Below are 16,037 nucleotides of genomic sequence, written 5' to 3'. Positions count from 1 at the left end.
TATTACACTCTGGTAAATTTTTCTCGAGACCGACTCCCGACTCTTGACCTCGTTAGTATCATTGTCTTCGTTGACAGAAACATGATACTCGATTTTGGACTCACCGAACCACTGAATGTCACACAATTATCCGCCCAGTCGCTACCACTCTGAACTAACGTGTCGAGTGTTGGTTATTTTTGTCACAAAAGATCCTGACTATGTGTACACGTACAACATTAAACCAACCGCCGAGATATTATACGGGCTTACCGATTTCTGACCGTGTCCCCATTTCGGTCTAGACAACCGGAATATTTTGCATTTCAATGGACGTAGGTGGAGATAGCATTTTTACCGATCGGCGTTTCGAACAGTTCGCAAGTTTTCATTACTGATATATAAATGCGCGAATACTCAGGCAAGAAGGAGAAGCAGAAGAAACTGACGAATCGATCCGATCGAAACTCACTTCGGAGTACGAGAGAAAAAATTGTGTTCGATATTCATGATTTCAAATCGATCAAATTTGAATGGATTGCCGCAGCATATGGTTTTGGTAAAAAAGAAAAAGTTGACGCCAGCGGTGGAGAGGAACTTTGCAAATCGCAGTATCAATTTTGGACCGATTTGATCCAAGTGTAATATTTATGAAAAACGCTGCAGAGTGGAACGCTGCACATGTTTTTGGAACAAGATGACATGAGAATCCGTGTCCGATGAGCATTATGAGGCACTGAAGAAACGCACGTGTGTTCAGACTCGAGTTCCAAGTCTGCAGGATAGTCACGTGCAGAGGATGCAGTCACGTGTCGCACGTGACTTAACACGTTGCGGGCAATAGCATAACCCGTGTCTCTTTTGCGCGGTTGAACCGTGTTTAGCTGAACAGTGTGCTGCACCACTACACAAGAGAAACTTCAAGTCCAATAACTAGCACGCGTTGAGGTGATTAAAGCCGAGTCAAGGTTTCGGTGGATTTCGTAAATGCCTTTTAGTTTCCGCGGAATTTGACGGGATAAAGGTATACGCGTGTAAAAAGTAATCGCGATTTCGCAATGCCGGCGATAGCGAGCGCTCGAATTCGCGAGACAAGCGCGTCGGTATAACCGCGATGAAAATCCTGCGATCAGCCGTTGAAGAGATTGCCGCGGAAAGTGGAGTTTTTCAACCGCCCTTTCGGGCGTTAACGTCTACTTTTGCAATCTATGAACACGGAAGTGCATTTTAATACTCTACTTTGCGAGACTCGGGGATGCGGGGCTATGTGAGTAACTGTTGGCAGGTAGAAAGAGCATGGCTGTTATTAAGTTACGGACAATTACAATAACAACAACCGCGGAAATACGTATAATCACGGCGCTGCGGGTTACGGACGTGAATCGACGCGAGCTACAACCTCGTGCATTTAAATCTCTTCACTTACATTCACCAGAGCTGCAGGAAGACGTAACAGGAAATAGACCGGCTTACAACAATAATCTGTTCAATTTGCTGATTTGATTACATTTTAAGAGTTGTTCATTATTTTTACACTAGATTGGTTACGATTAAGGAGGTCGTCTAGTGTGAAAGCTGTTTTTTTAAAGGTTTTTAGGGTATTTCTCTGAGACAAGCCATTGAAATAAAATTTCTCATAATGTTCGCATTATATTTATTGACATTTAAACTAACTTTTTACACTTTATCGAGACAAAATGCTAAATAGAACCTAATATAGGTATGTTGCCCGATAGGAACGTATGTAAAAAAATGTGTAGACTTGATATCTGAAAAAGCACTTGACCTATTCTGCTCAAATTTTTACAGGATCATTATTATTACTAGAATAATCACGATTGCTCGGATGGTTTTTTTTTTACGAAAAAAAATTTAAGCCCTCGCATTTTGTTCATTTGTATGGTTTGTAAAAAAAAAAAACCACGAGAGTAATCATGATTATCCTGATTCACGCGATATATAAGTATAATAAAGATTATGTAAGCATTTGAGCAGGGTCGCTTTAGTGCTTTTTGAGTTATAATGTCTACACTTTTTTCACACACGTTCCTATCGGGCGGTATCATTAGGTTATACTCACTATTTCATCTCCAAAAAATTGACAAATTTAGTTTAAATGTCAATAAATATAATGTGAAAATTATCAGAAATTTAGATTTTAATTTAAATTTAATTATCAGAAGTAGGGCAAGTATTCGGCACTTTTACGATATGAAGAGATTGAATTCTTATTGAAACCCGTAAATTGGTCAAAACACATCAGGCTAGCACTGATATGCTTTTAGCCATGTTTTAGAAACTTCATAAAAAAAATGTGTTTGACTAGCCAGAATAGTTTTCAAAAAACACACCTCGTCAAACTTTATGAAAGTAAATTTCACAGATAAAAACATAAAAATCGACCTTGATTCCTCGATGAATTTTTGTAAACAACATATCTTCAAATGTCGGTGCACTTTTTTCTCTACAGGCGATGGGTAAATGGTTCGAATTATTTATGAGGTCAAAGTTAGTAACGTTAACGTAGCGATGTATTTTCAGGAAACACTTCTGTTTCGCAAAATTTGCATTATCCGAGTTTCAGTAACCCATATGAAAAGTAAAAACAAGCTGATCCATTGGCAAACTTAACTTCTCGAAAATAGGTGATTCTAAAATCGGAAAACAATAATTTTTGCATCAATTCTTTGCTACGTCAACGTCTCGACTTCAGTCTCTTCAAGTTTCGAGCCACCGTTGAAGCATTTCTGCCGATTAAAATTACCCAAAAATACCGATACTGGGTTAATATTCTTACCACCTTACGCTGTGTTTAGTAAACAGATTCGCACGTACCTGGCATGAGTCGATCCTGCGGCGGATATCCGAGAACTTGGGTCGCCACGAGGAGTCCGGTAATGATCGCGAAGGCGGTCTTGGGTGTCATGGTCACGTGGGCAGGTGATGAACTCGTTATAACCGTGCGATATTTTCGCGGATACGAAATTAGGTTTCGGGCAAACTGCGGAGAGTGACAAAACTCAAGACTACTGGCCCGCCTGTGAATCTGATTCTAAAAGTCGACAGAGTTCCTACCGCTGTCAGGCTATACGGGAGTCTGGAGGGCCGCCGGCCGCTTTCACCGGCTTTATAGCGACGCTCGGAATCAGGAAAGCTCCTCTTCTCGCTAAGAGGGAAGGGGGCGTCCCTCCCTCGCTCGCTCACTCATTCGCCGTAGAAGCGCTCTCGACTCTGCGCAATTCCCTCACTTGATACTCGATACAGCGAGCGGCGCACTTCTAGCCGGACGCGTGGAACTGGTTTAATTTTGGCGCCACGGCGATAAGGATACCTTGTCAAAAATGGCAGGCGGATACATTTTTTTTCCGGTTTCCGAGCTTTTTTTACTGTTGCAATTTCTGAGCTAGCAACGACGAATGATTGGAAGACGTCGATTATTTTGCGACTAGCGACTCACTATACGCATGTTACCAGAGTCAAAGTTGTTCAAATGTGGTTTTTTTTTCGCAACATCTATGACACACGCCATCGACGTTTCGAAAGAATTTCACTGTTTCAGTAGCACGCGGTGAAAAGCGATTCGCACGGGTGACTTTTATCGCAACACTTTGCACGCTGCTCGAGCGTCCATTGACCGGTCACGTATCTGTTTCAGCTAACAAGGCTTGGCTCAGTTTTTCAAAATCCCCGATGAAGCTGAACAGGAAGACGAGGCTTTTCGTTTACCAGTATTAATTTCAGTTCGATATTGTAGTACGAAAAATTGATGTACGCTACTAACTCAATAAAATACAATTTTCACAATGTTCCTTCAACTTCAAACGAATACCTGCCAAATTTGAAATATCTCGTAAGGGTTAGCGTTGCACAATTACCAGAATAGTGAACAGCATTTGCGACATCGAATATCCTTGCATCCTGTGAACAGATAAGGAAATGCGGTATAGCAATTACTGGCAGGAAGTGTTGAAAGAAGCAAAATTTTTGTGTTCAAAATACGAGGATTATCTACACCGAATCTACATTGAAACATGTGGGATCCCCGGAGTATTTCACACGGTGTTAAATGTCACCGTGAGTTTTTGGCACAAGCCATATCTCCCCAGCCTCGGCTGATCATCATCACGAAATTTCTTTGTCAAGCAGCAGCTACAACGGAGTCTAGAATTATATGTTTGACAGGCAACTGTACAAGCCGGAGCGATGTCGACGTAGGATCGGGTTATTGTACGTGTAATTTGGTTGTTGCGATCTATGAACCAGATGAGAAAGTGCACCAGAGTATAAGCTGCGATCTGGAGCAATAATATTGCGCGTCTAGCGAACAATAACGTAATCTTCGCATTAGTATGTCACTAAGACAGCCCAACGAACTGAGATCTAAATCCATGAATGAGACCGCCTCTTTGTCCGCGACTTGTAATCCCTGAAAATATTAAGCAATTGCTTGTTCGACACGAGATGAGATTCATTATCTGTTTGGTACTGCGGAGAAAATCCAACGATAAAAAATTTTTCACTTTCTTAATTCTCAATAGCGGTTCACCGAAATTGCAAGTTGCAAATTTGGAATGCAAATGACGATTTCACCTCGAAATTAAAGACGCGAATTTACACGCCGTGCTAATGAAAAGACACGAGGGTAAAATTGAGAATTTTCGACATTGATTTTTACACGACGAAAAATAAGCTCGGATTATTTTGTACCCAATTTCAACAAGGATACGTGTATTCAAGGGTTAAAACGATACGTGCATGAGTCACATGTACAAGTGAGGCGAAGCTGTGAGAAGATATTTACATAAGAGATTAACTCAGATTCAATCACCCGCTGCGATAAATCCCAGGGATCTCAGCGGGTGGTGACCAGGTTCGAAGTGGCTATCAGATATCCTTGCCTGGTAAGCGTAAAGAAGTAAAGTACCCACTATAAACGATCGCGGTCTGCAGGAATTTGTCTGAGAATCGTTTGAGCCGTTCCATCCATCGCAGACGGTTGCTGACTTGAATCGATGATGAATTTATCGATATCCGCTGGAAGCCCGTCAGCGGTTCCCGACGATCAGCGAATGCACTCGATGCGGTAGCAGAATGGACGTCCCAGAGTTAATTCTTGCGGATTCGAAGCGATCCGGTGCTCATTAATTATTCAGCAGACCTTGCCGACGCGGTTACTCGTGATCGGGATTTATGTGATCCAGTATCTCATAGAGCTGCAGCTAGGCGAAGCTACTCTTCCGCGTTCTTGTCGTCCGGCTTCCTTAACGCTTATTGTGGGTGTGGTCGACCGATACGGCTCTGATGTCACGGGTTAAATCGAGGCACCACCGAACGGCCGGAACAGACGGAAACTGTTTCTTTTTTCTACGTAGAGTTTTTTGTCGCTCTCACCTCATGTGGGCACGAGCTGAAGCAATGTGGAGTGTTACGATTAAGAAACACGAAATGGCAAGGTCACGATGGCCTTGTTACAATGATATTGCACGACGTGTGCTCACGCATGGGTAATTGGGTCTATGTAGGCACGTCCATTTCACCTCTTATTTTAGAAGTGGCACGCTGCGTTCCTCCGTTCGAAACCGGAGATTAGAACCTTTCGCATACCGGCTGATCTGAACTGTTCAACTTCTCAACTGCTCTCTGACGTTCAACGCGGAAGTAACCGGATAACTCGATTCGCTGACTGTTACGGAGACTCGCATACCCGGCCAAGGTGCTATTGATAATTACTTACAGCTCAGGGGCGAAAGGACGAGGTCGCCCTTTGACTCTTGCTTTTCGTAGTTTCTTCATCGTTAATTTCCCGCCCAACTTGGCCAGAGCAATGAAAGGTTCGGCTAATGTGCCTTTTGATCATCGTTCACCCAGAGCACATGATCCGCTGCCTGGCTCCATTACGAAGTCGCATGACTGTTGGAGACCGCGTTGTAAAGCACTCCAATGTGTGGCACCAAGAGCTGGCATTTGTGACTCAACGATTTTTTTCAACTACGGATGGGAATAAAAGGTTACTTGCGCTATAGACTGTCTTACGACGATCCTCCCCCTGGCTGCCAATGTAGCAATTGCGGATGCTCAGCTTTGTAATTTGTTTGATAACGGGGATTCTGTCGAACCTTTGAGGCGTCAATTATGACACAATTTAGCAGCTCTGAACGCCTCGAAGCCTGGCACTCGAAGCGAAGGGAGGACTTTGCGATTGTCATGCGATGTGCGAGTTGTGTCATCGACGTCAACTGAAAGCTGTCGCTGCACTTGAATTTCATTCTCCGGGCGCAAACACCATGGCATATTATACCCATGCACTGTTGGTATTCATACTTTCGTCGGCCTTGAAGTGAAAAAGTTCCTCACAATCTCCCACGCCGATCGGAGTCACTATGTTTCAACACACATGCGACTGGCCGTAATATTTCGCCACGTATATAGTAATGACTGTGACCCGTTAAATATGTCAGACAATTCATCGTACACACAAGAGTAATATCGAGGGCAGGAGTTGGTAATTAATTGTACTTACTCCTTTAGCGATACGCGTATACAAGCTTATTATTTGATGCTCCTGATCCCGGCTTGTGAGCTGTGGAACTCACGCGTTTGTGTTGCCTTCATTTCTATGCCGGCTCTCAACGGCCTTTCAACTCATTGTTAAATTATTTCGGTTGAACACCGTAGGTCCTTTTCTTAATTCATCAAGCAAGACGTTCTTGCACCGATACAGAGTATAAACGATAACGTCGACACAATGAAGACTAAACATCGTCATTAGAAAGTGTCCTCTCTATGCGCGCGTTTTACTTGCAGAAGAACTTCTGATGAAAAGAAAATTTCTACCTTCCACGCATTATTCTCATGGCTGCAGTTGATGAGATCAGTGCACAAACGACGCGAGAGAATGTGAAAAGGTGAAACGTGGTTTGTTAATAGCAATCGGATTGAGAGTGAGGCTTATAACGATCGTTGCGGAGCTTACCGTTTCTGCAGGGGTAAGAAGAGATGTCAATTTGTTGGCTAATTGAGAGCGAAGCAAATTGGATGCGCTTGATTCGCGACGGTCTAACATATCGGCTCGATCGCTGAATAGAAATCGTGTTGCAAGAAATATGAGGCGATAGGCAAAAATCGGAGGAACGATCTCGTCGTTCTTTAGAGTAGATGCATGTATAAATAATCGCAGATGCCGATGGGACGCTGCGTTTCAACCGTGGAAAATAATTGGCGATTCGGTGCGTAATCCTCAGCAATAATCGGCGTTCACAGGATATGGAGTTACATCACCAACGCCTCGAGGAGCGGAGATAAGAGCCCGGCTGGTTCCTTTTCAGGGTATCAACTGTGGATCAGACGCTTCTAACATAATCTCGACCACGCTTCTACCTCTTGGGCTAATTAACCGAGCTCCATGTGCCGTTCCGTTTCAGCACCTGGTGTGTCATTGCACGTGGTTGAGTTTCCAACCGCGTCTGCGAATGTCATTGCGAGTGTGAGCCGACTCGAGTAGAGTCGTATAAGTAGTTTAGCACGTCTCGATCAGCACGCTTCCAGTCCTGCTGGTACATTTCAAGACCAGCACCTGAGCTGGCGTGAGAGTAACACGGATGATTCAAGTGACTAACAAGACTCTACACTGCGCCGCTGCGCTATCCGTCAGTGATCTATTTGTCCCCGATACAAACCCCATTCAATTCACCCATGCCATAACTCCATCTGCCAATTAATACAAATAGAAGCCAAGAAGGTTGGCTTGTGCTTGACTTGCACAAGCTAAAGTCGGTGTCTTCTGTACCGCATATCCACTATCCAGATATCTGTCCGATCGCAATCTGCAAGGGCATCGCGATGCTCCGCGATCAGTGTTTACTTACTTCCATTCAAGGCTTTTATGTTTAAAACGTGGGTTTTGATTGGCAACGAGTGGGGGATTCTCGGGATTCATGAATAAATACCGTCAGAATATTTTTACTTTTTAATCCCGAGAGTAAACTAGGATTTTCCGAAAGCGTTGTCAAGGGAGAAGGATCGAGGTTCCGCAACAAGAGAGTATATCTTGTTTAATGAGCAGCGCACATGAAAGTCTAGCCACGTTGAGTCGAGACTGGAAGGAGTGACTGGGCTTAAACAATGCTCCATCTTATCTCTGTCCTATATCTGCGTTATGTAGGCAAACCTCTTCTCGCGGCTTCCACGAAGCAAAACAGATTCCGTAAAAGAAAAATTTAAGACCGCTAGTGATCAGCACCCGTGTGAAAACCTCATATGGTAAAATATTCGACATACGAGTAGAAGAGATTATCGACCCTAAGAATCCCCGACGCCTGCAGTAGATGACGAGGAAGCGAAAAGATACGTACCGATAATAATTCACTCTGGATCGTAATAAATAATTTACAGCAGCTCTTGAGTGAAGTATATGTATTCAGTTTACCGGGGCTTGCATGAATTTTCACAGAATATGATTTATGCGATGATTACTTAATTGCAATTTGATTGGCCGTTCTCGTGATCTTTTGATGAGTTTCCCACCCACACACATACCATGTCTTGGTTACGGGTACTGAATTATTGTACGTTCAGTGAGCGCCTGAAGCGAAGTGAGAAGATCGCAGACGTGCTCTTGGGTACGGTTATTACGTTATAGTAAACAATTTACCTGTATTTTTACTTGAGAAATGAAGATATCCACCAGCGATCAGAGACCGCCACCAGCTGTTGGAAATCTTCTACACTGCGACACGGTCCCTGATGAGTTTTGCTTCGCGACCCGATGAAGCAACGGAGGGAAAGATCATCGGATCAGACTTTATCCTCCACGATTTCACGTGTCTTACTGTCGCCGTTGTGCAATTTCGCGATTATTATGACTGTCAAACAATTTTATAGAGGTGGGGTTCCGGTGTTAAAGCCTGCGTACGTCTGCACAAACTGTAATAAAAGGTCAGTGGGTCTTGATCAAGCGGTTCTAGATCAAGCTGCTTGCCGGTTATTATTGTCCCAGTTGCAACGACGCATGTTAGCACCGCGGTTACAAGAGCGCGGAATCTGTTTCCGATCACCTAGCGGACCTGAACCGGGATAACCGGAGAGCCCAGAGTTGGCCAATTATCATTTGTATACCTATGCAAATGACTCGAAAATGATTTCACGCACTTAAGGCTCCGCTGAGACTCTCCGGAGTCGTGGTTAATGGATTTGCTATGGACTATCAAGCGTTTGTGCCCGGTTTATGTTCGCCGCCGTCTCGTGAGTGACGCGCAATGTGTGTTAGAACCGCAAACGCGAAACATATTTGTATCGAGGATTGACCGGGGTTCAGCTTTCGAACTAGATATAATAATTAATAAACCACGCAGTTTGTAAACTCATGCAAATTTATGCCGATTTTATCCGAACGATGTGATGGATTGACCCGCACTTTGTTATACCTCCGAGTATAATATAACACGGTGTTAGGCTGACGCACGAATTCATAATTCGTCAGCAGAAACAAGCGTTCGAACAATCACACGCGGAAAGTAACCCCGCAGAATCAACATCTCAAATGCAAATCTCAAAGCACGAATTACACGCAGACGTGACTATAACGCTATCCCTATTCATGTGTGAAAAAGTATACGGTTGAAAGTTCAGCCTGCTCTACATCGTCTCACTTCCCAGGTGTAAAATGTGTATAATTAACTTGGAATGACTTGTGGAATCGTATATTATAATTGTTAGCTACTCTAGGAAAGAGCTCTCATTGTTCCACACCGCTGCAACCATTGTTCATCTCACCCAGTCCACATGGCCAGGCTTACTCAGCTGGCAATAGTTCGCCTCGATGTAATATTCCTGGGTGATCGCAATCATCGACCAACAGACCTAACAAAGCTGCTTTCGAAACTCACCACATCGAAATTTTTCAGGCAAGGTAAAACACCCGGGCTACAACCACACCCCTTCACCTCTGCGCCAACAGTAAGCAAATTCAGCCACCAAAAGACGCGGAAGTAAACTGTTACACCACACAAAATCACGCCGCCTTGAGTGGTACGCGTTAAGTTCAGGTCGTGACTGTCCGATACTGCGATCTTTGACACGGTTATAATTGCCCGGAGAAGGAACGAGGCATTTGCATGAATGGTCCAGACCATTCGAAGTCATGCTTTTTGTCCGTTGACTGTGTTTGAGTGCGATGATTCGGTCCATTGTTCTCGCTCCATGACGGTCCCTGATGACAGATCCAATCGAGCCTCATGGTCTTCGAGAATCCCAAAAAAACTGGTGAACGCGTAGCCTCTCGCTTTACGTGAGCGAAATCTTTGTCAGAATATGTATTCTCTGCACCGAGGTGATTAACCGATGACCGTGATGAATGACGAGGTTTCAGCAGACAACGACTGCACTACGGATTTTTTGAATTCCAATCCTCGTCGGCTTAACACTTTGCGTCACCTCCGAGCCTTTTGTGGCTAAGGAGGCACTGTGTTCTGATCCTGATGCCCACGCTTGTTCCCGATCACGGGCATCGACTCACTTCACCACCTTCTCCTGCGGGGGACCATGGTTCGCTGGTATCGCCTCGGTGGGATCGTTGTGCAACTGGACCACCCCACTGCTTCTGGTATGCTGATCTTCGTTACCTGATTTCCGAGCGGCGAATGAACTAGAAATTCGTACTTACGGAGCGGTATTCTCACCCTGGCAGAGCTCTCACAGTCGCGATATAACCTTTTAATATCACGCCACAGTAAATTATAGAGATGAAACTAAACAAAAGTCAACTTCGTGCATGAGAATGGAGACAGCTCACCTGGCTTCTGACGCAAAATATAGACTCCCAGTTCAGCAGTGTCGTTCTTCAGGCTGCTCATTAATTTTCCCAAGTCAATTGTTGTGTCATGGCGCAGTGATTTGCACAGGCACCCTGAGTTTTGCCGAATACAAGAATAACACCTCCTCCAAACTTGACGCTAGTCAATCGAGCATATTTCATTATGACTTAACACATGGAATATTGCCGCTTCTCCCGCTGCTATCGTGGGCGCAAACTGGTAACAATTGGATTTTAAATCGACTGACATGGCGGGTCGTCGATGTCACACTCCTCGCTTGTATATCAGCCCAGCCCAACTTTCTTCTGCTTAACGGGCAATCAGCTTCTTACCAATCGTATCTGGCTACCAAATCTCAACGCTGCTCAATTCTTGCGCAACCCACTCTGGGCCTCCCGTTAACCAGTTGATGGACACCGATACATTCGAAGTAATCAGGATAATATCCTTGCTCATTGGTCGAAAAGGATTTTGCTGCAATGCCGAATGAGTTCGATCATTTGTTCTATAGAAATTTTTATTCGACACTCCGTCATCACGCGTCTCTTTACTTGACTTTCTTTACGAAGGCTTGGTGAACGCGCGAAACACGTAGAACGTGACATTAAAGACCCTCGGGTTAATCCCGAACGGCGAAAAAGATTGTGATACAACAACGGGCTGGGTTTTGTTATTTGGACAAAGCAGTGTAATATCATTAGGAGATAGTATGAGGTTATCTAACCGAAGTTATTAACTGGTGAAAAGGAACCAACAATTCGGTGTATTGATTGAATTACGTAAGATAAATCGATTCTGCTGACAATGGAACGTGGTTCGGCGGAGGCTGATCGGTTTCTGAGTGAAACAAGAACCCGTGATTCTCGTCAGCGAAGATTTGGTCAGGGCGATAGTGAGTTGAAACAAGCCTTCTTAATTCCTGAGACAACACTGCCGAGTCACCGAGGAAACCAGCGATATTTCATACGCAGCCTTTCTGTTTTACAGAACGATGGTGATCTACGGATGAAAAGGTCTGTACCTTACAGGCCCGGTGTTCTCTCAACGATCGTAATTGTGCCGCGTAGACAGGTTCCTCGTTGACGAAAAACAAATCGGCGTAACCGATCGGCGAGGCCGTCGAACCGGGTCGCGGGTGGTGGGCCCCAACGCATATCGACGCCGGAAAAAAAACAAGGGAAAAAGTTAGAAGTACTTATACTTCCTACTCTGTACACACCTTGCTAAATCATCCGGAGAAATTTTTGAACGGTACACCTTGCGTAATTGTATCTTACAAACGTTCTGGACACTGCAGCGGGCAAACTCTCCCGCCTCGAGAATATTCTCCATTTAGGGTTGATATAACAGCCGGATGAATTCGGTGCTGTGGGCGGATTGAGAATGCTGATTGAGAAAAAGTACACTTTTAATATCCAGGTTACAGTGTAGAAAACTGTAAATTGAGGTGAAATTCACCACATGTGTGTATAATGAACACGTCGTCGGTTTTTGTAGTACTAGTAAGTAACAAATATGAAAAGTCGAATGAAAGTGCTTATTACCTTAGAAATCTGTACACTCTGATCCTTCGTACTTGAACCTCGTGATGATCCAATAAACATCTCCTCCCGAGGTTCAGGTGCTACAGGTATTCGACGGCCAGTCCTGTTCGATCCTGCTTTCCATTCCTCAATATAACATCACTTATGACTCTTCTGAAAGTCGTGAGTCACCGTGTTTCTGAACCAGTATATCATGTACGTCGAGCCTTGGCTTGCTTTATGAGGATCTCAGCAAGCCGACAACAACTTTTAACGATTCCCCGTGAGAGCTGCGGTGTTACGAGATCCACGAGAGCGAGGTTTCAGCGATCCATGAAAATGGATATGCGAGGACGCTTCAGAAGCGTTCGGATACACAATTTTTACCGACCGAAACGACCTGGTTACAGGTTCTGAATGGCTAGGCATTCATATCTGGCTGGTACCAGATAAATTATTTTAGAAGTCTGAGATCACGCGGCCCAGGATCAAGGATGACCAGATTCATCGTAACAAGACAACGGCTCAACAAAGAGTCAATCACGTCCAGTGTGCAATAACTCACGCGATGGAAGTGAGATGAGTAGGTGTATCCGTCTTACGTCTCTCCGGTGCCTCTGTAGACTCGGGCGAGAACTCGCACGTGTGCTTGGGGGGCTTCGAGGTGGTGAAAAGGCCTGAGCTAATGCAGAAAGTGATTGTGAGAGACTCGGTTGTGCTGATGTATGCGACTAACGACCAGATGCACGGATGCGCGGCTGCACGACTGCAGGCTCATGTTGCCTCCAAGTTGGTTCATCGCACTTTGCTAAATCACGACGCTACAGGATCCGGAGCGGAATAGGTCAGTGGGAATCGAACGTTCCTAACGCCGCGACGTAGCGACGTGCCGACGAAGCTCAGGGCGGATGTCGAAGTGAAATTCTGCTCTCGTTATGTACCGACGTCGAGCCATGCATGGAACGCCCGACTAGAATGCCCGTTCTCCAAAAAATCTATCGAGAACGCCGCCGATTGCCGGTATTTAAGGTATCGAGACCTTCTTTTTTTTCCTTTCTAATTCGATTCCAGGTTCCATTATAACGACAATCGCGGGTTTCAATCGGGCTGATAATTATTTCTCATATCGTTGGGGGGAAAAGCCGTGAAGAAAGTAATGGACTTGTTTCTTTTTTCTTTGGTTCTAGTTTTCGTTTATGTTTTTCGGTCCAATCGTTCAAAAGATCGTGGGTACCAAGTGTCTGCCTAACGGCCAATGAAACTGCAGTTCTTTGTCGTACGATATGTAGGCGAGTGGCCGTTACCTGGGAACTACATCGTGGTAACGGCTCGTAAAAACTTATTACCGAGGCATTAGCTTCCATTAAATAATAAACACATTGATCATTCTCGAGAAAACAAGAAATGCGCTCAAATCACGGTACCTGCCAATCTCTGCACCTCGATCACTCCGCAATTATTTATATTCTTCAGCTATTCATTTACCGCGGTACATAGCCCACTACACATTAATTCGTTCTACCTAATGATAATTGGATTAAGTTTTCCGGCATCACTGTGTGAAGAGCTTTGGGTTCTCAGTCACGGACTTGAGTCGGGTGATCGAAAGAAACCCCGGGAACCTCATAATTCACTGGAGACTCGGGAGGATTGGAAAGTGTGAGTGAGATCCTTGGCCGGCTTCGGCGTATCGATGACAGTTTTGCAACGTTTCGTGATTATCGGCACTATTGTTTATGCGAGAGAATCGTTTTATACATCGTCAAAGGATGCGGCACTCGAGGGTATGCAGGACCTGTAGGATACGTGGAACAATTATGGGGTGTCCTTCGAGCCGGTGAGCCGGAGGTACTCTTGAGGAATTACCGAGGGAAGTAGGAGAGTAAGAAACGAGATTGCAGGTGATCACAAAGGAGGTCGATCAAAGATCACACCTTGACCTCTCGTTTCCTCTCACTCTCTCAGTTCAGCAATAGGATGAAATGAAAATATGACTCCGGCAGTGTCCAATTCGATGAGAAGTCGAGAGCGCAACAAGAAACCTATTGTTCAAAATATCGATGACACTGTTCAAATATACGCTCGTGTTTAAGATCAGACAATTCCGAACAGCATCGCTGATCACTGTTGACGCGTCACACATTCTAGGTCGCGATTACACCACCTTATTATTTCCATCTTGTTACGTCTTGGTAACGGATTAATTTCCCCGCTTCGATGCTTCGGAATAAACTAACGAAACAGGCCCTTAGTTGCGCATAATTTTCCATACGTGGTATATGATCCAGTTTCCGCTCAATGAACTCGCCTACGATTCGTTCTGCCTCTCTTCTAGAGATTCATCCGGAGGGAATTAAGCCGGTAAAGAGACGTTGGTGCTAGAGATAAAGCATGGTTACCACTTCCTCTTGCCCAACCACGAAGCGACGCTGGCTGTTCTTCGTGATGGCGAATTTTGCCCACTTTTACGTTAGGAATGATGCGATGCACCTGCTGTGGAAATCGCAGATCGCAAAGACATGGTGTCGGATTTACGATGTGGATGTGGCCAGTGATCGAAGGCGCGATTCTTGGTGTGCCCTTGCATACCTCGGCGTTGCCGATTTAAATGCCGGGCGCTCCCTTCTCACGTTGGTCGATCCCTATTATCCGCACCTCTACAAACTGCAATCCCGTAAAGATTGTAGTAATAATACGCGAAGTATAGGTACCACCGACACGTACAGCCAGTCGATGTTACTCGTGAGTCTTTGTTTACTGGCAGCTGCCACTTAATCCACGGCGTTGATAGAAGCATGATTCCATGTTCTGCTTAGCTAAGCAATTCTCTCGAGGATAGAAAAAGATGGAAAATTGCCAAACAATTGTAAATAAGACATCAGTTGAGGAGTCTGTTGCTGGCGCAGTTAATTGTCACGTCAAAAAAATCAGTCAAGGTAATCACAACACAACTTTCGGTTTCAGTTTTGCGCGGTGACGCGTCGAGCGAAGCCCGGATCGCTTGAACGTCTGTATCCGGCACTCACGAACAGCCAGGGCTTGGTCAGGAATCCTGAGGTAACGAGTCTCGTTTACAACGGCCCAGGGACCAGCGGCCGATTTGGTCCACATGCTGGTTTTTTTTCTGGTCCTCATTTTTTGCTCGATTCGAGTGCTCTACTTTTGTTTGTGTTTTTCGGGGCGTGGGTGGATTAGGTCAGTGGTCGAGGGGCGCCACGCCAGCGTACCTTGATGGGTGATATCAATCGGCTCCTACATCCGTAGACGTGTAGCACTTCGACTCAACCTTGTCACCTCGACCAGCCCTGTCGCGATGAAAAAACAAAGGACATGTCAGTACACCGTGACATTTCCTGAACACCCACGAAATTAGCCACTACATTATATTCTATTTCAACACACGCTGCAAATGGTCTATCGTACGCCGAACGGTGAATGAGTTCCGGTGAGCACGACTAATTACGACAAGCATTTTTGAATTCGTATCCATCGACCGACGGCGCTGTTAAATATTTCACGATTGAGATATGAGCTGTTATAGGCGATACTCACGATGTTTGGTCTTATAAAAACGCCCTGCCAATAGGACCGAGATTTCAATCAAGATAGACATGCAGTATCGTTTAGTATAGTTAAATGGGTTAACAATCTCGTTTGAATGGGGAATCAGGCGACGTGGGTATAATAAAATTACAACAAAAAAATAAGTGTTTATATAAATTGC

At 44.8% G+C, this 16,037-nt stretch overlaps 1 protein-coding gene across 1 annotated transcript in view; it reads right to left on the bottom strand.

The window, feature by feature from the left end:
• Window positions 1-3,094, bottom strand: part of LOC107217872 — a 40,183-nt gene extending 37,089 nt beyond the window's left edge. Inside the window, exon 1 of the mRNA XM_015655558.2 lies at window positions 2,815-3,094. Coding sequence (XP_015511044.2) covers window positions 2,815-2,905 — 91 coding nt within the window. The 5' untranslated portion in view covers window positions 2,906-3,094. The remainder of the gene's footprint in view (window positions 1-2,814) is intronic.
• Between the last annotated feature and the right edge of the window lie 12,943 nt (window positions 3,095-16,037).

Source organism: Neodiprion lecontei, chromosome 6 (assembly GCF_021901455.1).
Source record: "Neodiprion lecontei isolate iyNeoLeco1 chromosome 6, iyNeoLeco1.1, whole genome shotgun sequence".
NCBI classification, from domain to species: Eukaryota; Metazoa; Arthropoda; class Insecta; order Hymenoptera; family Diprionidae; genus Neodiprion; species Neodiprion lecontei.
Note: the sequence above shows the minus strand (reverse complement) of the source record. Positions and strands in the feature narration are given on the sequence as shown.